At 42.2% G+C, this 22995-nt stretch overlaps 1 protein-coding gene across 3 annotated transcripts in view; it reads right to left on the bottom strand.

Annotated features, from left to right (window-relative positions):
• Nucleotides 1–22702, bottom strand: part of adcy9 (adenylate cyclase 9) — a 38547-nt gene extending 15845 nt beyond the window's left edge. For all 3 annotated transcript variants that reach the window (XM_035660999.1, XM_035661001.1, XM_035661000.1), the window contains exon 1: nt 18556–22702. In XM_035660999.1, coding sequence (XP_035516892.1) covers nt 18556–20446 — 1891 coding nt within the window. In that variant the 5' untranslated portion in view covers nt 20447–22702. The remainder of the gene's footprint in view (nt 1–18555) is intronic.
• Between the last annotated feature and the right edge of the window lie 293 nt (nt 22703–22995).

Here is a 22995-nt window from a genome sequence, read left to right as displayed (position 1 = left end):
AGACCTCCTGTCTTTAATGAAGCTGTGAAGCTGTGTTAGTAAAAGAAATGTATTCAAAAGTTCTGGTCAAGTTTTTCGACAGCCAGTGGACTTCATCAGACCAAACCGTCTATTCAGGATAGGATCTGCATCTTTAACATTGGGTGGGCATTAAACTCAATGTAGATGATATGATGGAAAGTACTGAATGTTCCCAAAATGAGAAAAGATCCATTCAGAGAAACTATAAGTCAGGTCAACCGAAATGTAGATGTTTTGAATCAACAGAAAAAGGGAAAGATATGCGATGATGTGTCACCCTGGGTAAGTGTGACTGATGAGCATCCGACCCATATGTGAAAGCATGTGCGTCAGTCTGATGCTGAGTGGGTGTGTTCATAAGTTGGTTTGTGTACTACAGAATCTTTGCAACATTTTTAGTGGATCTAACAGCCACACAAACACATCACTCTGACTCCCCTTCTCATGCGTCTACAGTTTTAATATCTCTTCTTATCTTTCCTTTCTGTACAAGTTATTCCTTTCCTTCTACTCTCATCACTTTTCAGTGAGTCAGTATAATAGAAGTCCAATGACATTATGAGAAACTGATTCAGTAAAACAAAAAATTAGACATTGTGTAGAGCAGCACCGGGAGTGGTTCTACTGCTACCGATTAATGAAGTGGAATAAGAATAAGAACTTCTCTTGAAAACTCAAACTGTTCACATTATTGGCATTGTGTAACATTTAGGAGGCTCTATTAGCAGAAATGGAATATAATATTCATAACTTTGTTTTCATTAGTGTATAAGCACCTGAATATAGGACTGTTTTTGTTTTCCTAGAATAAGCCTTTCATGGGGGTGCCCTGATAGCTAGAGTTGACGCCCCATGGGTTCGAATCTGACCTGTGGGCCTTACATGTCATCCCCTCTCTCTCTCTCTCCCCTCCTTCCTGTCACTCTACAGCCTTACTATTGATTAAAGGCAATAAAAGCCCCAACATAGGTGCATTTGCATTTTTTGCACGTTTTGTGGTCACCAGAGTTTCTCCTTTGCAACTTGGAAGGGGCGGGTGAAGCAAGGGAGTTGTGATATGCAGCGACAGCGCTAGATGCCACTAAATCCTACACACTGAACCTTTCATTCAATTTATATGATTTGATTGTCTCCCTGATTTAATCTTCCCCAAGCCGCAAATATTAAAAGATACACCAGAAGTTAAGTTGGCCACTGTGGAACCAATGGGCATGACCACCACATCGTGTTGTCCTGTTTCCCTGTCTGCATAAATGAAATTAGTTATGAATGCATAATAACTAACAATGAACTTATCTTGGAAGTCTGGAAGCACAGTGTGTCTTGTTCCAGGCCCTGGGACAGTGTAGACTTGGCACATGTCCTCAGCCTTTAGGCCAACAACAGCCCTAACATAGGGTTTGAGTGCTTTGCCAAACAGGCGACAAAGGCCATTTATAAGAACTCAACACACACACATACACTGTCACACAAAGGTTCACGGCTGTTCTCAGCCATCCATTAGCGATGGGGTTCTGTACTCAATCAGATCAAGGGCCTTCTGTACAACAACTGGTGAAGCATATAGTTGTGAATTGCATAAAAATGCCTTGTGTTCCTCTTTCTATTATGCTCTTGATCTCACTCTGACTGGTCACATGCTGTCTGTCACACACATACACACACAAATCAGGTAACTGTCAGAGACCGAAAGTTGATTCGCTGTGAGAAACAGCTTGAGCAAGTGAATGTGGGGTCTTGTAATAGTTATACAGAGCAAGAAATGGCTCTTTTATATTGCCATCATTTCTTTTAACCTGCAGTGGACTGCATTTGTGTTCTGCGAATCGTCAAAAAGATGTAGAAAGACAATAAGACCCACATAAAAAATAATCATAGGATAATAATAGTGTAATTTTTTCCCCCATCTTATCCTAGGTTCACAGTTATGTATCAGCCAACATGTATCAGAAATTTCAAATTGAAAACCACCCAAATTCTTGTGATGTTACTGCTAATTGTTTTTACAAAGAATCTCTGAACCAGATGTGTTGTGATTATATACAGATAGCTGACAAATTACAGACAAAACCTGAATAAATTAGTTGAAAAACATTAAGGAGTGCAAGGCACAAGGGGTCACAGAGTGTTTTTTTGAGTGGGAAAATTATGCCAATTAAATGCTATGCCTTCCGCATGTTATACAGCACTGTTCACAACCATCAGCAAAACACCTAATGAGGAACTATCTTGTTTTCATTTCTCTAGTAGAATTTTGGAAAATATGCCAAGATTTGTATTATTCTCTATAATTCTGATTTGAATGTCTGAAATTATATTTGCTGATTTGTATGTAAATAGTGTTTATAGCTTCAGGACATGGCTGAGCAGCTGCCTCAGGTAGCTTCCCTTCCCAATTTAAAAATGACTATCTTTAGGAAGTCAAAACAAAAATGTGGCCAGTTTATCATCTGGTAAAGCGAAGTCCCACTGAAGCAGCCACCATCACACCTGAACACTGGCACAGCCATCACCTCTGTTAAAGGTGTTTGTAAATACATGTTATACATACTTGCAGTTTGCAGCTGGCTGAGATTGTCGGAAAATGCTTGATAACAGACACTTTATCTTGTGATCCTCCCTAGCATGGGTCCCGCATCAGAAGAAAAATGCTGACAAGTTAGAGACACAAACACAGCGGATATAGCGCAAGCAGAGTGGCAAACAGCGAAGAGATGGCAAGGGGGAGGAAGAGGCCTAAAGTACTTTGAAGGTCACTGAGTTTAGCATGCCTCACATAACCCACATTCCTTGTCTACTTCCATTTCAGCTTTCTAACTTTATCAACAGCCTGCTCTAAACTTTAAAACAGGCCTTGAATTGTGAGCGTTTTTAAAGGTTTGACACAATAGACACTGAAAAACTGCAGTTTTCCGACCATCAAGTGCACAGTAGGTTAATGTGTGTGCTTCAGTGCAAATGTATGAGTGTCAACTACTTTTGACATATACTGTATGTTCTGTGTGTTTATCCAAGCTCTAAGGCATAACAAAGGTAATCCTTTACTACTGAGTTTGTGCAGCCAAAGTTGAAAACACACTGTAGAGCTTTTTATGTGTGTGTGTATTTATGTGTATATCTGCACATGTGTGCATTTGTGTGTGGGTGTCTGTTTATCGATCTTCTCCAAGCTCTGTAAATGCAGCACTCTGGGAAAGAAACTGACACTAGCACTCTAAAGTCTCAATGCAGCTCAATGGTTTTTATTGATTGATTCAGACCAGCTGGCTGAAGCAGAGAGGGTTCAGCTGAGGACAGCTACTATCACTACAATACACACAGGCAAACACACACACCAAGACAAAGAAATGCCCTTCTGGCAAACTCGAGCACCAACTTTAGCCTAAACAGGTTCTAAGGTCTGTACTTTATACAGTTCATTCAGGTAATTCAGGCAAAAGCTGCACCGAAGCACCAAACACTGGAGACAGAAACTCCCCCCTGACAGTGACAAGACCAAAAAGATTACAGAGGGTTTGTTATTTTTTACACTTTTATATTTTGTAAAAAAGCTATACATTTCAATTCAATTGTCAAGCATTGGATTTTTAGTTTTTATGTATTTGAAGTGTGCACGGTGCAACTGCATTATCTAGGAAGAACAACTGTCAGATCGGGACTTGGCATTGGCAGATACTCAATACTAAAGGACTCGGATCGGGGCCAGAGGCAAAAAAACGTGATCGGGACATCCCCAATAAATTCATTTAATAGATACGATAAGGTGCTGACAGATGCTAGCACTCTATGCAGGATCAAATCATATTGGAAGCAACACAGTGAGCTGAGTTGTGTTTGAGTGTTTTTTGGGTCAGATACAAATTTTCAAGCTTGTGAAGTCCTCTTCTGCACATTTACTTAAACTCAACGAGGAACAATACACGTAGAAATCAAGCATACACTCATTTGGGCACACTGTCACAAGGGTGCCCATAACTGATTCATAACTAACAACTGATTCTACGATTGCCAGCTCTGACCCCCTACATCAGGGACAGCCAATTAAAACAGACTGCAGGTTGTCCCATCACTTCAGCAGATTCTTCTCCTCTAATTTACTGTGTGCCAATCAGTAAAACAAGCTCTAACAAATCAGCCCAAAATCTCCTCATGTTTAATTGGGATGATATTCATCAATATATATTCTATATCTTAACAAAAACACATCATTTGCATACTCATCAGACAATTCAGTGAGCCCTATGGTGAAGCATCTGCATTTTTTATGTTTCACAACTCATTTATTAGGTTTTTCTTTGAATTTTTCCCTCTTTTAATGAGTGCACTGGGCAACTGCTACACTAACATGCAGTAGAATAAATAGTTTTTCCACTGTTATTGTCTCTTTATTTGAAAAGTTGCGTACACTTCCAAATGTGCAAAATGATATGAAAATAGAAACATCTGTACTATGTATTGCACTGGAAAATTCTGCAATAAACAAGTTACTAACTGTTGATATTTGTTAAGACTAATTTGGTTGTTCATGTGTGTACTATGTAGAGTGATCACATAAACCAAACCCCACAAGAGGGCATAGCCCTTTACACACAGGACACCCTTTCCAGGAAATATGCAGCATCTGCCTGTCTGAGACATATTGGATGGATGATATATCCGAACAAACACACACACACACAAGTTTGGCATTTTCTGCGTGTCTGACTCATCGAAGGTAGTGCACTGCAGTGAGATTGTCTTTGCCTCTCATATCCTCATTTATTAGCAAACACCCCCAACGAGCAAACACACATACACACACAACATGCAGTCCCTTTCACGAGACCAAATGCAAAGGGTGTATTCACATGAATGAATAAATCAATGAATGAATGAACAGAAGGATGAATGGAGAGGAAGCGTAGCTGAGTCGTCACATTCCACATGTACACCCGAAGGCCATGCACACCATAGACACACACACACATCAGAAAATGACTCTTCTACAAATACACTAACTCACTAATGCCCCATGCATACTGATAAAAACACATTGCACTAGTGCTGAAACAACTGGTAAATTAATCAGTCAACAGTCATTGTCCACATATGATTTCAATTATATTAAACATTTCAGTAATTTCAAAAAGCGGACCTATTATGCTCATCTCCATCAATCTTCTTCTTTACTCCACTAGAGTAGCTTTGCATGATTCACTTTTCAAAAGCATTTATCTTCTACTGTGTCTTCATGCAGACCCTCAATTCATCCTCTGTCTCAAGCAAACCTTCTCTCTAAGCCCCTCCCCCTCCCTAAAAGCCCACTTTCTTCTGATTGGCCAACTTTGTGAAAGCCTGCTGAGGAGCTGTACAGAGTGCTTATCAAGAAACCGCTCTGTCTTTTTACCGGTGTGCTTTCGACACAGCATGGTGGACTCAGTAGCTTAGCTTGGACAATAGCGATACAAGGCACTGAATTTAATGAATTTAAATGAGCAACTCCACCAGATCTGAGTGTTTCTGGGGATCGGGCCTCACTGATTACTGTACAAAAACACAATAACTTTATTCACTGTCAGCGTCTCCAATGCAATCCAATGCTGCTTTTGTCTACATCATATCATTGTAAAATTAACATTTTAGGTTTTTGGGCTGTTTGTCAAAGAAAACAATCAGTCTAAAGCTCTGGAAAATTGTGATGGGTCTTTTTCACCTTTTGCTGACATCATACTGAATAAACAATGAATTTAAATTAATCGGGGAAAAAACAAACCAATTCCTTGCACACCTTACAAACTGAGTTGCTCACTCACACACAGATTCAGGTGAATGACTGCACAGCTTTGCATGCCTAGACACACACATGCTCACACTCTAACCACACTGCATGTACACACACACACACACTGACTCCTGGCAGACAATTCCTTGTGTGGCTTGTGTAAACACTCACACGAGTTAACACACAAACCCACTCAAAAATGTTGAAAGCATGCGCGCACACAAACACACACACACACACAGGTCCGGCTCAGTAGTCCTCCTGGGTGTCTGAGTGAGCCTTTTGGACTAAAACTGACATTTCAGACAATCCCCAGAGGACCGTCCCAATCCGGACTTTGCACTTCCTGACAAAGGACCTTTAACCTTATGGCGGCTTCCAACCACATGATCAAAACCATCCCCAGTGGCCCAAAGGTCGCCGGCTCCCCTCTGGTCCCACACACAGAAAAAGTGAACATGTGTGTGAATATAAAAGGCGGAGGAAGACTAGGAGAGTCACATTTACATTTACTCAGACCAATTAAGCATCAAAGCAACTTAAGTTGACCTCAGAACTGAAACAGAAAAGGACAAATTAAGGCAGTCAGTGACTTAACTTCCCCTTCTCTCTTCAAGCTTCATCTAGCCTTTTCTTTCATTCTTCCCTTTCATCTTGCTGCTTGGAACAGTCAGAAAATAAACAACTCCAGCACTAAAAATAGACTTCAACTTGTTTTCCCTTTCCGCAGACTTGGCCTTCCAACTGTCCAACTATCATCCTAACCTTCGCCTTTAACTTTTTCTCTTTTGTTTTGCCAAACCTTACATCTCCCTCCGCCTCTCACTACCTATCTGTATATCTAGCTACTCTGCCTTGTCTCTGTCCTGTCTCATTCTCTAATTTTTCAGCCATCTTCCTTTCACTTAAACTTTCTCCCATCGGTCTTTCTTTTTTTCTACCCCCCCCTCCCTTCCCTACCCTCCAGTTTTCTCCCTGGTCAGTGGTGGGTCTTGAGAACAGGCCTCGTGCAATAGCAGATGCCTCCATATTTGGACACGCTGATGGAACCGAGGGATGAGGCTCACACGATCCTCCTTCAAATACCCTCCCATTCCTCCCTCCCATCCATCCATCCCTCCTCCCTTTCCTCTTTTGTGCCATCATTTTAGTCCAGGGAGTTCCTCACTCGCTCTCTTTCCTTGCTTTCTTTTTTCTCTCCACTACTTTATCTCCTTTTGAATTATACTCTAGGGATTTGATAAAGAATCTATGGGCAGCCTGGTGGATCATGTACTGCATGGCCATGACTTTTTAGATTTGGGTCGAGCATGCGACCTTTGTCACATCATCCCTAGGGTAGGGTACGATATCGAGAAATTGTGGAACCAGTTCCAAAAGACTAGAGTCTGGAACATAATAAGATACAAGACAGCGTACAGATTTATGGTGTTGTTGAGGTTTTTTTTGCTTCATACTTATTTGTATTTCCTTTTTGTGCTCAAATATAAAAGCAAACAGACTGATAAAAAGAATTGGAATCAGAAATGATCCAACCTAAATGATGCCTAAACCTAAGTCGTCTCCCTCTCTCTTCCTGTTGTTTTAAATCTGTTTAATCAAGGTGAAATGCTTTGAGTACATATATGCCATTTTCATCACCATCTGTTTATCAATGGCTCTTCCCTCCGAAGGCCCAACAAGTATGTGTGTGTGTGTGTGTGTGTGTGTGTGTGTCATGTAGTGCAGTGGGTTGACAGGAACAGTGACGCACTCCCACTGTTTCTGCGTCACTCTGATAAAAACACACACACACACACACACACAGACACACACACACAGCTGTTAAAAGACATTTTAGTGTCTCACTTCATAGAGGCTTTGAGTTTCTCTCAGGGAGGCTGTCGCTCAGCAGTACAGTCCTTGAGAAAGAACCAACCTTGGTCCAGCTGCAAAGGGGAAACCAGTGACGACTGGAACGTCACTTTGTTTCATGCATGTGCACATACTTGTCCAAATATTAACTCTAAGTACGCAGGTAATCTGGCGGTGTATGGTATGAAAGTGCAGCAGGGTGACGGTGAGGTTTATCATCCTTATATGGCCCTCTCTTCATATTTTTAGTTGTGCACAAATGCACTTGAATTGCATGGTCTCATTGGAGTCATATAGTCATTGCATGGGGTGATTCATTCTGCCGTATGCCATGGACTCACAATGTCCCTCGCAAAACACACATACAAACATACGGACCTCCTCCACTGCCCTAAACTAGACTGTGGGAAATCCTTGGGAAAGGGTCATGACCAGAAAATATGCTCCTTCTTCTCTCTCTCCCTCTCTCTTCTGTTCTTCCCTCTAATGTTTCCACAGACCACCAGGGAACTGCTCTTTACATGCTGTTTATGGTAGGACTGATACAGGTTTCTGAAGGCTGGTACTTACATTTTACATGCATGTCAGATATTTCTTCATCTGTATATATGTATATATATACATATATATACATGCTTATATATATATAAGCATTGTCGTGGTAATATCACCATTTTGTTTTTAGTTATTTTTTTTAAATAATGTTCAAAAACACAAACTACAACACATTAAGAGTCTTGAAAAAAGGGCTCACTGCTTTGAATCAACATTCCACACTCACTCAAAGAGAAATCCATCAAAGTAGAGACAGAGATGCTGATTTCTCAACTAAAAGTTGCCTCAATAGACCAGCGTGCAATTAAATCACAAGATGTGTTACGAGGAGTAGAATGTAAGTTAGGTGTGCAACTCACAATTCAGTTTAATTCAAGATACTGACTATCTCTACCTATTCTCCATAGAGCATTCTCCATCGACATCGGCTGCTGATACTGACCTCATTCCACCCAGACACCGATCCAGATTCCTTATTCTCATAGCCAAAATCTAGCACATAATAATTCATTAATTATTAACAATTCTACAAAGATAGCCAGTAATATAGCATATGTTTAGTTAGACACACAGGTGGAACTTGCACTGGACCATTAACCTGTCGTAATGTAATATGACAGTCTGCAACTGAGTGAGCTAGTAACAGTTGGCTAACTCAACATGTCCTTAGTTTGGAGATGTTTTACAGCCAAATTCCACAGGTTGGAAGTTGTGCTGCATCATATTACAATTCCAATTTAATTAAGCGGTACTAGTGGTATCAGCAGACATCAAAATTCAGGTATCAGAACTGGCTTGAAACTGAAAAAAGTAGATTGATGCATTTCTAATTCTCCACACACAAATACTAAACAAAACTTCATGTCACAGCTTTAAGACCAAAGGTCATGCTGGGAAACAGAAATTATTGACTAAAGAAGGCAAGTTAAGGGTATGTGGACACATCTTGCCTAACAGATAACTCCCATCTAGACATTCAGTGTGACTCCAAGTGAAGTGGCACATATTTAAGGGGGAAGGTGAAACTGGTACTACCACCCTCTACCATAAGAAGCACTCATCTATCACCAAACACATGGCCTTAAGACTGCTTAAGACTTGCTGTATCAGGTTTGTGATTGCCCAAATCTCATCCCTACTTTTCCCCACATAGGTTATAAACTCTCTTTCTCTCTCTTACGAGCACTTCAGCTATATAACCCACTGCAAAGGAAGCTCATGGATTTTTTAACAGGCTTGAGGCCGCGCTCTGTATGTATTATTCAGAACAGCCGTTTAACACAGCACCACTCCAGAGTACTGAAGTTGGCGCACACACACACACACATACACGCACCAACACACGACCAGCTGCTTTTGCCACACTGGCACATACAGCTGTCGCAAAAGTGGAATTTTAAACCCATGTCATATTACACACACAGACAAAAGACATAATCACTAGCAGGTACATGAGCGATATTAATGTGCAACAGAAGTATATGTGGCTCTGTGTGTGCAAACCCAAAATGAAGTTTACAAAAGTCATGACCCAGCCTTGACACACACCCACACACACATTTGATTCTTGACCTGTGCTATTCTGACACTCACGCATTCTGTATGAGCTGGTCAATTAGTAACAGTCAGGCGTGTCAGACAGACCTTTGTCTGAAGGAAATGAATTGTCAGGACTATCCAGCAGTTCATGACCACCAATGTGCATGATAAGGCAGAGTTCAACATCCCACACTGATAGAGTGTCAGATTTTTATTGTATTTTCACACTCCTTAAGTTTCTAACCTGAACTAATGTTGCAATATTTGCTCGGTATTTTAAGATACTAATTTCTCTGCCAGGGCATAAACTACTGCAGGGTGGCACTAGTAAAGAAAATGTAAGTCACCTTGTGTGTAATAAAACAGCAAATGAGACCAAGTAGTGAGTAAATTCACCTTTAACAAGACACACTGCAGTGATTAATTATATTAATTACATGGTGCTTATGAGATAATACTTCAGTGTCTGTTAAATACAAGCAAAAACACACATGTGCAAAGACAATGTAATGTCTCCCAACCCAGGTATTCAATCCACTGAATGACTGACAACTCATATACAAACATAAGCATGTGCAACCGCTGGTCTCTATCTCTCTCTCTCTCCTCCACACAACACACAACACACACACACACAACACACACACACACACACACACACATGCTGAAAAGACTGGGCAGACCTGTCAAAAAGATTCAGTACAATACAAGCAGGTGACTCATCTGTTTGGGCTTCATTTAATTATAGAAATGAACTCAGAGTTGTATCAAAAATAGAAAGGTGTATTACATGGACAGCAAACTGCCAGGAAAGACTATAGTCAAAGATTATGTGCACGCATGTGTACACTGCACAGGCAATCAGGCTAGGACAGGGTTAGGCATGCTTATCAACACTGAACACACACACACACACACACACACAAACATTTGACTCAACACATTCTTGAGAAATAGGAATGACAAACCTCTAGTAAAATATGTGGGGTGGATGAATAAAAGAAAGTTCATTAGGCAACTGTGTGGGAGAGAGAATGAGTGAGTGACACTACAGAGCCATTAAAAGGGGGAGATGCAGTGGATGACAGAAAGGGTTATTACAGGTCTATTAGGACACACAGTTAGAGATTAGAAGAGGGAGAAGAAAGAAGACTATCTGTAGAAACGTTCTGCTATCAGTGCTTCTGGCCTCTCCTCATACTCTGCTGGTTCATTAGCTACTAGCTGTCACTGTTAAATTATGATTTAGTGTCAGATCTACACCGACTGTCCGGAACACACACACACTGCATTACTGATAATGGAATAAGGATGTACCTAATATAATATTGTAGAAGTGCAGAATGTAAATAATTGTAGGTCCACTCCTGTACAGTGTGTGTGTGTGTGTGTGTGTGTGTGTCTGTGTGTGTTTGTGCAGCAAAAGGCAGCCAGAATAGCACTGATAATGCTTTTTCATTTAACCCTTTTTCCTCACCGAATGTTTAATTAATAATTAAAGTAAACCTTGTTGAATTTCTATTTTCTGCCAGCTAAATTATGATTTTATTTAGAAATGATCTTTGTCTGTTTGTAATTGTGCACTGTCAAATGTAGAGGGAGCTAATTTCCAAAACATTGTGACCCAAAATACCCAGCCTGGCAAGTAAAATAACAATCTCTGCAGGTAAACACATATGGTATGATTTGGAAAATGATTAGGCAATATAATATGTGCAATTTGTAGTTAATAGTTTAAAAAAGTGACATCTTTTTAGAGCAACAATAATCAATGCTGTAATATGAATAATTGTTTGAATGACTGTAGAATAAAATGTTTATTAAATCTGTATCCAGTCCATCATTTGTTTTAATGGTTACTTTAACACCAGGCCATGGTTTAGGCAAACACAGGCACACAAAGATAAATTTTAACTTTAACTATTTTGTACAGAGTCATTTCCTGCATTTACAGGAAAAATGATTTTTGTTTTGGTCACAATAAGTCGTGTTTTTTATGCTTGTTTTAAAATACATCAAACAACTCTGTTGATATTACAGGCAGCAACATGGCTGGACTAAGAAAAGAGCTCTCAATACAGAAACTCAACCTACAGTGACTATAGTGTTTTCTATACAGTACATCCTTCTGTGTTGAACTGCCACAGTTATATCTCAGCCGCGACAGTATCAACAAAACAAATTGGGGAATTAAATTAAATTGATTTATATCATTGAAAGAAGTGGCACACAATTTGCAAAACGCCGCTGCTGTTGAGGGTAACGGTGACGAGGAATTTGACGAGCTAGACAAACGTCTTTTTATCAGTTACCACCATCAAGTCACATGAAGCCGAGTTTGGACAGGAGTAATGAGTGATAAAACATGAACAGTAGTGCTCTTTCACTGCCTGCCACAGAGATGACGCTCCTAGGGTAAAGACACAAATTATAGTGTAAGTAGCAAGTAGCTAAATAATCTGTAGCTGTAATAATCGCAATATATACTTCTACATCAAAGGTCCACTTTTGGTTTTGGTTTCTATCTCCTTCACCAGTAAATTCCTGCCTGGTCTCCGTCTTTCCTCTGCTTTCAACATGTTCAGTTCTCCTGTTTTTAGACAGCATTTGTCTTTTCATTCTGTTATCATAAACAATGACAGTCAGACGCAGACAGAGACAACCAGACATGCTTGCAAGACCACCTAGTCAAGCGATTACAGTTGACCATTGAACTTGTGACAGCATTGCTGAAAACCAATGAGGTACAAGTAGGGGGCGAAACAACACCATGTTGGGTCACAGGCCTGAGGGCAACTGTCTCTTCTCAACTTTATACACAGCATTGCTTTCGCACAAACACACATATAACACAGGCCCAGAAGGGGCGGAGAGTGATGTACTTCTTGCATACAAAGAAATACTGAAGGTGGTGTGTGTGACAGCACAGGAGGAGGGGAATTGCAAAATCAGAGGAAGAAACACCCTCTGCTTTACCCTCTACTCTCAGAGATAAATCTCTGTGAATATACATGTGTATCTAAGGCACAGAGACTTTGATCAGTCATTTTATTTTATGTCCTGGATGTCTTATCTTTATTATAAAACACACACACACACACACACACACACACACTTTGTTTAACTTGATAATGCAGGCTCTCATTTAAAGGTGAAGATCTGAGGAGGAGAGAGAGCAAACTTACTGCTGTCTGCCCCTGCTGTACCTCTTTACTGCTCACTTTTTTTTATTCCCATGCTCTGTAATAAAATGTGAATCTACTGAAAACAGCGGAGAAACCTTGGCTGCAGAAAGTAAACATGAAATACTCCTCTTTTTCTCCTCTACTACAGTCAGGCGCTCTTGTTCGAGGGCTGGTTTCAAACTGCAGCAAAGGAACTTTCCAGTGCTAAAGAGGAAGAATCAAAATATTTGATTCATTTTATTTGTATTATTTATTTATCATTTATCATCTTTTATTTACAGTAAGAAAGTGGAACCAGCCAATGTCGAAAAATAATTGTGTAATTGATTTACACCTGTGCTTTTCCTGTTGTGATGTGCCAAAATGTCTTCTTTTTTATACTGCCTTGTGTTTGATGTATATCCTATCGTTAAATTGTACTTTAAATTGCTTTGTTGTTGAAAGGGTGGAACAAATACATTTTCCTTGCCTTGACTTCTGTGAAAAAGGCCTGCTACAAACAATATAAAGTGAGCCAGTGCTGGTGAAAAACAACACAGCAAACCTTCCTTAGACAGCCTGAAATTTTAAACAAATTTTAAACATCACATGACAACACAAATGAGACAGGAAAACCTCACCATCAGAGAAGTTACTGTCTGTCTTCACCTGTTAGTTCGAAAGTCCCAGCCTGACCAGAATTTCACACAAACTCATGAATGTATTTCCATGAAATTTGGCACTTACATCGGCCTTGGGTCAATGAACTACTGATTGTACTGTATTATGGTGATGTGGAATGTCCATGACTCAACAGGAGAAAACAAGAGGAAAGAGGGGATTTTCTGCAGAAAAATTTCTAATCAAGATAACTAATGACAAATCCATGACAATGCATATGGTCACTTGTAATGGAAAGGAACCCCCTTTGGAATACAAAACTATTCAACTAGCTAACCTAAATACCAATGGAGAAGTTACTGAAGTAGAATATTTCCCTATGAGGCAGTTAAAAAGTTGCCTTTACCAGAAAACAGATGATAAAGCCAAACGTAGAGTGTTTAATAACAAAGTCCATGACCAACTGGGGTTGGCCTGGTTATGGTTGAGGATCTGCCATTAGCCGCTGTATATTTAGGTGACACGTTTGATTTACCACAGACTAATCAGCCTGAGGGTATGGACTTCCACTTGTACTGGAAGGATGGGCTTGTTGATGTGCACAGACACACAACAAGAAAGACACATGCAAGCAAGCACCTATTTGCAAACACACAAATATGCACACACACACAGACACTACCTCAAGACTCACACAAATTGAAACTGACAAGGTGCCAGTGCCACCCTATGATACTATTGGAACAGTTCAAGGTCCAAACCTTGAGTCTGCAGATATATAACATGCTGCTAAACAGCACTGGAAACGCCCCAGTCTAACGCCCCCAACACACACACGCCTGAAAATCCACAACCTCATTTCCCCCAGCTACAACACTCAACAAGGGGAGCGTAAAAAAGGCATTAAAGCAGCAGATACTGCCAGGATATAAAGACCAGCTAAACAAAAACCCAGGGCAGAAAACTGCAGCCCTCACCACCTGCAGTGAAGTACTACTGTGTTTATGTGCTAGAAACAGAAAGAGACACGGCAGGACTGGATAGGAAAGTACAGAGGATACTAGATCAGTTAAGCAAGGGGGACTTCGAGCAACCGCTGACTAAGATTCAAGTACAAGGCAAAGCAGGAAATGGAGGGTATGAATATCATAGTGTCTCACTGGACATAAATGGGAGTAGGATGTGAAAAAAACCACCATAAACGACAAAGTGACACTAAAGACTGTATAACTAAAAATTGACTAAATCTTCATGATGTCACCCATAGGTTTCTGAAGAGACATTGTGACACCCAAATGTGGTTGGCTCTGGCCGTCACCATCCTGGCATCTGACTCCACCTGCTCCCGGCTCATTTTTTTTTATCATTCTACAACAAAGGGTTGTACAACAAAATGCAAGCTATAGTCACTTTATGTCACTAATACGTATGTTGTAAATATTTATGGCGCAGCGCGGAGGAAGAATTGAGGAGTCTCACAGCTGCTCTGAGGAAAGAAGCTGCTCTGTAGTGATACAGCAGTGGACACTTCTGTATCGCTTGCCAGACGGCAGAAGAGAGTGGTCTAATGGAGTGAATGACAGACGGACATAAACTCTTGAGAAGCATATGCAACAATTTCAAAGCCACCCAGTCATCACCTAACTGACTGTGTATTCTGAGATTTTTAAGACCCTTGTAGTGACTAAACCAACACAGATCTGTTAACTTAGCCGCACATTCAGCCGCGCTTAAAGAGGTAGCTGACTGCTACCTCCAGCATACAATGTGTGCAAACAGCATGATACACTTATTGTCAGTGTATCTTCCTAGTTTTGTGTGTAGATAGGGATGCATCACATTAGAAAAGTTAACAGAAACTGATACATTTAATACAGTGACTTTGGTTATCCTGAAAAGTCTGTAAAATATCTGCCAAGTTCTCCCAGTAATGTCTGCCTATACTGGCAACATGGCTATTAGTCAGATATAATGTATTGGATATTATATACTACTAATACTTTTCTCAAGTTCTCACAGTTCAAACTTTAACTAGCCTAAACTTCTCATCTTCCTTTTGCAGTACTCTGGAGCATGAAAATATTGCTTATTTATTGCTAGTATTTAAATTCCTCGCTGCATACCTGCATTGTTAATGCAAGTATGAATCATCCCTGCATGTTTCATTAATTCCCAAATCAAATGTATGAGAACTGGCAGTTAAGTCTCAATAGTACTACGTGTACCACAGTGTGATGGGAGATTGTTTGCCGCTGCATCATCCCTCACAATCCATTACACAGATCACTTAGATGTACTGCATTTCTGATATAACTACTGACAAACTACAGTATGTTATAAGCTGGCTGCATTCATGGACAAACAAAGCTCGGTTTGCTTAGTTGCTGTTGGTAAAGGAGAGCGGGGTGAGAAACAGAAAGGGAATGGTTGAAAGCATGTTATCATTCGGCCTGCTGGGGGATCTATAGCAAAGCCTTGACTAAAGACAGACAGACAGCACTAAAGCAGTGTTACACAACACAACACATGTACAGGCCTGGGTGACAGGTGAGCGACTGAGGCAATGAATGTGATAACACAACGAGGATGAGGAAAAGCAGAGGGAGAGATGTGGAACGTGAAAGGAAAGGAGACAGAAAAAGAGGGGGAAGCAAAGGACCGAAAGACAGAGAAGCTAACAAACAGAGAGATGGGGAATTAAAAACATACACCAAACTATTCAGTTTATTTCTTGTTATAATACTTCAGCATTAAAAACAAGCAGATGAAGGTGTCACACAAGGGGAGGAGAGGCCAGGACTACATTTATAAAATGTACTCGGGATTATCAACAACTGTATAACCTCTTTTCAAACCAAATGACTGACTAGGTATTAACTGTTGTTTGTGAGTGTTGAATGGAAGAGAATGGAAGGCTATAGAGAAGAGGAACAGCTCAATTTGCATTTTAAAGTATAAAAGTCAATAATTATTCTGAAAGAAAAGGTAGGTTAGAAGTGACAGTGGGTCCATTGGTAAGGATGAGTGGAGCACCATACTATTAAATGAGAAAAATGTTGAACTGGTAACTAGATTATGTCTTCAGAGGGAAAGAGATATTCTGCTGCTGCTGAAAACTGATTTATTCATTGATTTCAACCACTCTTCCTAACTGGCTTCCACAACACAGTACATCACACAGTATGTGATTACTCTTTATTTCTCTCAACTAGAGGTGGTATGTATTTGTTTCTATCAAAATGTAACTATGTCAATTTCTGTATAAAACCCCCACTGTGTTAGACCATCTTTCTCTTAAGCAGAAATGTGTTAAGGTCATCTCTTTTCTCTGAGCAGGAAACTGTGGATCTCTGTTTCAGCGGGAAACTAGATGGCATTCTGCTCTTTTCTCTCCCTCAACAAAAGCTGCATGTCAACATCTCACTCTGTCACTGTTTGCCAGTCTGGAAACAGAGAGTGATGGCACCATTTAGAGCCAAGTGTGAATACACTCTGACATAAGGCCTGACAATAGAACAGACAGTCTCTGTTTGCAAGAGACCTAAGATTAGACAGCCCAAGAGGAATTCCCTGCTGGAGAGATTAGTTCCATTGATGCTGCTTTCCACATAATATTGAGACAGACTGTGTGTGTGTGTGTGCGGACTCAATGTAAGCAGTGGATCTTGGACAAGTTGCAGGCAGCCAAGTCAAATTTCTTTCCACATCTTTTACCCTCTGTGTGGTGTCTGTCTGGTCTCCGCACCTTGCCATCACTAGTCCCATCCTATAAGTGGTGCGCACCATATGATGAACACCTGTTTAATCCAGTATCATACCTGCCTCAAAACAGTAAAGCCCTTCTCTTATTAACTCCAGCTCAAGCCTTCTGGCCACAACTAGATCACAACAACAAGCCATCAGATATATGAACTAAACCTTGCACTGATTGTTAGCTCAAACAGAGGAAAAACAGACCATGGAGTTGGACACTTTGAACTGGACTAAACTGGTTTTTGTATGGTTCAATCCGGGATAAAAATCTGTGTAGCACAACTGACCTTTGACTTTATCTAAATGATTAAATAGATTACATCACATATCTTCTCTGCTGTATATGCCAAATGTATACTAGTCCTGTCATCACTGTGCTTTAAGTGTCCATTAATAGTGTCACTATACCAGTGGTTTGTCTGTAGCAAGGATTTTAAATCCATTAGTTTTATTTGGAGATTAAATGTTCTAATCTCGATGACACAAGCCTCTGTCATTCAAATATGGAGCTCCAAAATAAATCTGTAGAGTGCTGATCGAAAACAACAATTTTGTAATTTATGCACATTTGTACAAAACCACTGACAGCATGAGGACATTAAGGTCATCATAGAGAGGGTAATATATGTCCTTGAACAACAAAATAGAATTAAATGCATGTACTGAGTGCTCTATATGATACAAATGCTTAATGATTTGGAGATTTCTGAAAACAATTCTACAGGTAGTGGCAGTGGCATTTGTTATCAATGAACTGTTACTGAATGTTGAATGATATCCAATTGACATAACCCAAAACATGTCTCTGTTCCTGGTGCTCTAATCTCTTAATCTTGTAGCCTGATCTCCTGCTTCTGTTGGTAGACTGTTTCAACAGGACTAACTGGTCAGATAACATATTTTAGTGCTGTCTAGGCACGCAGTGACCCCACTCAACCCTGATGACCATGCACTAACGCGCACATTTGGACAATGTAGGCTTTCAACCTTTATCCTCTACATGTATGACTTCATTCAAATGTAATGCCCCTCTCTTTATAGTATCATATATTTTCAGCCTTTGCTGCAATGTTCAGCTTTTTATCACAAGTTCAATGTACTTTTAAGATAAACTCATGGGTATTATCTAAATTGCAAATGTATTCTTCAAAGTAGTACTCATTCATCAGCAGAATCTGTGCTGTCCTTGTGATTGTGTTGAGTTTTATGACTACAATATGTAACTTCTGCTCATCGTCTTTTAGTTTATGCAGAGAACTCATGAGGAAGAGGAGAACAGCCACTTACCCTTCAGTTTCTCCACCACACTCTGCCCGGCTCTCTCTGCCACCCGCCCATCCTCCCTCTGGTAATGGTCATCCAGGAAACGCGCAGTAGCTTCTGACAGGTGGACCTTGCCCGCCACACCCAGCTGCTCCATCAGGTTTGCCAGATTCACATCATTTGACCATACATCAAACTTGAAGCGCTTCATTCCCAGGATCCCACACAGGACGGTGCCTGTATGGACACCAACACGCATGCTGACGGTCTCACATGTCTCCTGACAGAACTGCTCAATGGCCTGGATCATGCCCAAGCCCATCTCTACACAGCAGTAGGCATGGTCTGGTCTAGGTTCAGGGCAGCCAGCTACACAGTAGTAGCAATCTCCCAGAGTGCTGATCTTCTCACAACAGGTTAGTTCACAGAGCCGGTCGAAACGTCCAAACAGATCATTGAGAAGGCCCACCAAGGCTGGCGCTGATTTATTGGCAGACATTTTAGTGAAACCCACTATGTCCGCAAAGAGGATGCTGACGGGCTCCATGCGTTTCATATTGAAAGGCCGGAAAATGATCTGTCCACGGGGGATGGAGGTCTTCTTGCGTTTGTGATTGTTGTGGGGGTGATTCTTGGGGTTTGTGGCACTTGTGGCTTGTGAAGCTCCACCACTTCCTACACCACCCACTGAGACAGCTGAGGCAGAGCAGGCACCGGAGGAATAACGCTTGCCAGAGTTCTCACCACCGCCCTCATCATCGCCTTGCTTCATCAGTTCATCTGCAACTCGCCGCGGCATGACTGAGTGGATCATACGCTCCTTCAAGGCCTTCTCCACCTCTAAGTCTTTGCCATGCATGATCGCCTGGCCCACTTTGAGGAAGGTGCTGCGGGAACGCACCTCTGACATGATGAACAAGTGAATGCCAATGACATGGGCACACAAATGGAGCAGAGCTTTGGCAGGACCCAGCCAGCGGAGGGTATCTCCTTCCCAATTAGAACCTGAATCCACTAATCCTGTCCCCAATTCAGTAGTGTCATAACTCCTTTGAAGCAATGGTAGCCATTCTAATGCCTCAAATAATATAGAATACAGGAGCCCCAGCAACACTGAGGCATACAGACGGACATGGAGGACACTGTATAATAACAACAGAACCTCCATGCACAGGGAAAAGGTGCCCACGGGGGAGATGCAAGGGGTTGGAGGTGGTGCTAGTTTGTCTGGTGAGTGATATGAGGCATTCCCACCACCATCCGATTTGAACTCAGTGTAGCCGGCAGTCTGTATCTGTGGGGCTAAGGTGATGGCGAAGGTGACCGCGATCAGCAGCAAAGAGGTTTGGTTGTACAGCCATGTGTAGGGCTGGGTTAAGGTGAACAAAAAGAGTAGCACTAGGAGCACTAAAAAGGAGGCTGTGGGGGCTAGGAAGGTCATGGTGTTGCAGCGGTCACTATTGACCCCAAAGTACACCCCCCAGAGTACAGCTGCCACTGCCAGGTAGAAGAGAACATAACGGAAGCGGCGCTGTGTCTGAGGAAAGCACCTCTCTTGGCAAGCCTCCTCCAGGATGGGGGAGTCAAACTTGGGGTCCCAGCACTGGGCAGCAGAGCGTTCAAACAGCGGGGGCGCCTTCCTATGCACCCTGGAAGTGGTGGCTGCAGCTGGTCTGGAGTCTGCTGAGCTGCAGCTGGAGGAGATGCTGTATTTGTGGAGGTTAGGGTTCATTTTACTCACAGCCCCATAGCCCCCAGCTCCCGCTCCGCTGCTGGCAGCCCTCAGCGGCTCATGTTGATGCACGTGTGGCGCGCTGTTGGTAATCCGCACGGTCACGGCGCCATCCCCGCTGGAGTCGCAGCTCACTTCCGTGCCATGCATGAGAAGCTGCCGGTGATGTTGCAGAGTGGCCATATTGACTGGTGTGACGAGGAAACGAGGGGGCGCGCAAGAGGTGTTCAATATTAATTCTATCTTTTGATGGCGCTCAGGCAATTAGACGCGGTGCGTGGGCGCCGTGTGTGCACATGTGGCACGGAGAAAGGGAGGAGGCGGCGGCGGCGAGAGAGTGGCAGGCACACAGACAGAGAGGGAGAGAGGGAGGGAGAGAGGGAGAGAGCAAAGGTGTTTGTTGGAATATTCACACTGCATGAATGGCGAGCACGGCACAGACGTCTTTGCTACGCACACAGCAGCCCGCACACTCACTCACACAAGACGCGCCGTTCCAGTTTCTTGAGCAGTTCATTATCCGACCCCGGGTTTGCGTCAGTACTCACGTTACATGTATCCTTCTCCAAAGAGGCTCTGGGTTTGAGCCCGGCTTTCTCTCCAGCTGCGGTAGAAACACTGTCATCACTCTTTCTGTCTGCTGAATTGAACATCCTTCTCGGAAAGGACTGGTTAGTGATGCAACGGGTTTTTCTTTATGCCTTCATCAAGTCAGTCCTGACGTTACATGGCTGGAAATGACCTCCACTGGATTTGCGCAATATTTCGATACTGCTGACATTACAAAGTCAGACAGCGGCAGGAAAAATGCCCAGATGTTTCTTCATTCCGAACTAACGTGATTTGCGTGGAAAAACAGCGTCCAGGTCCAGGGCTTCATTGTATGAGCAGACACAGATAGAGGCTGTCAACAGTTGGCGTTGTGCACAGCAAGTGGCCACAAAAGTTACCCTGTCCCTCTTATCTCCACAGCATGCGCGACAAATGGCCCATTTACACTTCCTTTCCCCTCTTAAAAACACCCAACAAATCTTGCCGTTATGAACAGCTAGTAGTGCAAAAATACAAATGTGTGAACATCATGAAGTCTGTCATTACAAAGCATCAAACCTATTAAACATATATTCAAAAAAAGCAATAATTTATCAGCCCTCACTTAAAAGACCCTTTTTAGAGAACGCAATTTACTTAATGTGCTTCAAATGTTTGACATAAAGATCCACGCCAACTTAAAATGCAAACTGTTAATTCCGTTAATTAAAAAAGTAGGTGATCTGTAATTAAGGCGGCTTTATCTTCCACTACATGCCCTCTCATGCATGGCTCAGTGTGCTATGGATTTGCATTTCCTATTCCCATACATTCACCTTCCATCTTCATTCTAGGAGACCCTTTAAAATATTCCAAACGGAGTTATTTTGGAGCCCTGTCCAGTCCAAGATCCAGATCATAAGAGGCCTGACAGGCAGGCCTATTCCCACGGATCCAGCCCCGTCCTTTCCTGAACTCCCTCTCCGGATCTTCACCGTTTATTCCCCCTCTGCCTTCCAAAGAGGGGGTCGGGGAGGGGTATGCGCTGTTCAAAGACGCGTAATCCGAAAAGAGAAGCGCAGAAAATACCATCCGCTGGCCCGAATTAGTGTAGGTTTGCCTCTGCTGGGAGTGTCTGCAACTTGTTGCGCGCAGTTGGCAAAATATACAGCTATGAGGAACAGCCTCGGTCGGAACAGGCTGGTCTATAAATAGTGATGATCAAAACTCTTGCAATAACAACACCAACGGCGTGTAACATTTGAATGCCTTTCTTCAACTTATTCTGCGGAATAACAGGAGCGCTTAAAACCAAAAAACGTAGTAGCCTACTTTAAAAAAAAAAAAAATCACGTCGTAAAACGCGTGCAAAACGTCAGCGATAGGCCCCCTCTCGTTTCCAAAAGCTCCCAAACTTTTTTTCCCAGGCCGTATTTCCTGCGTTTGGAGAGGAGACCCAGTTAGGAGTCTCTGGTTATTTGGAGCTGAGGCTGGATTTCCTCCCCTCGCATTCCCCCCCCCAGAGCAAAGAAGCAGAATATCCCCAGGGCAATAAAGTAAAAGCCCTTGGCTATCTCTTCGGTGGGATGATCAAAACCCGCCCCACAAACAGCACTATCTCCTTATCTCAACCAATTCCTTAGGTCTGGATAGCACTAGTTTTCGCTGGCATGCATGTGTCCAACAAACACAACACTGTGCGCTCTGGCTGTGGTGCGTCCTCTTCCGTCCGCCGCTGGTTGCCTCCCTTTCCCCCCTCCCTCTGATACAGCTCTCTGCTGGAGTTGGGGGCTGAATAAAAGCAGACCTGCAGCGGGAGTTTCGCGGCTGGTTTTCCGTCTTATCCGGGCGAGCGTAATACCTCCACTCCTGTAACTGCCACCATCTTCGCTGTGACTGGGTCGGAAATCCTCCCCCAGCTGTTGTGGCGGTGCGGGTTGGTGGGACCAGCCTGTCAAGCAAACCACAGTTTCAAAAAACACGGTTTCCGGTCTGGCCTTTTATGAAGGCCAATAAAATAGTTAAATATTTCCACGTGTGATTAAAACAAGTGTCACTTTACATCGGCGGTCCCGAGAGGATACACAATGCAGTAGCTCTGATAGAGCGCGATAAGCTGTGCTTTGTTGGTTAAAGAAGAACCAAAGATGGGCAAAAGCATGGGATTCTGCCATTTAAACCCCACAATAAAAGCGACATAG

The sequence above is a fragment of the Morone saxatilis genome, unplaced genomic scaffold (assembly GCF_004916995.1).
Source record: "Morone saxatilis isolate NCDOM2014 unplaced genomic scaffold, NCSU_SB_2.0 Contig17, whole genome shotgun sequence".
Taxonomy (NCBI): Eukaryota; Metazoa; Chordata; class Actinopteri; family Moronidae; genus Morone; species Morone saxatilis.
The sequence above is the reverse complement of the archived record's forward strand: the minus strand, read 5'-3'. Positions and strand labels throughout refer to the sequence as shown.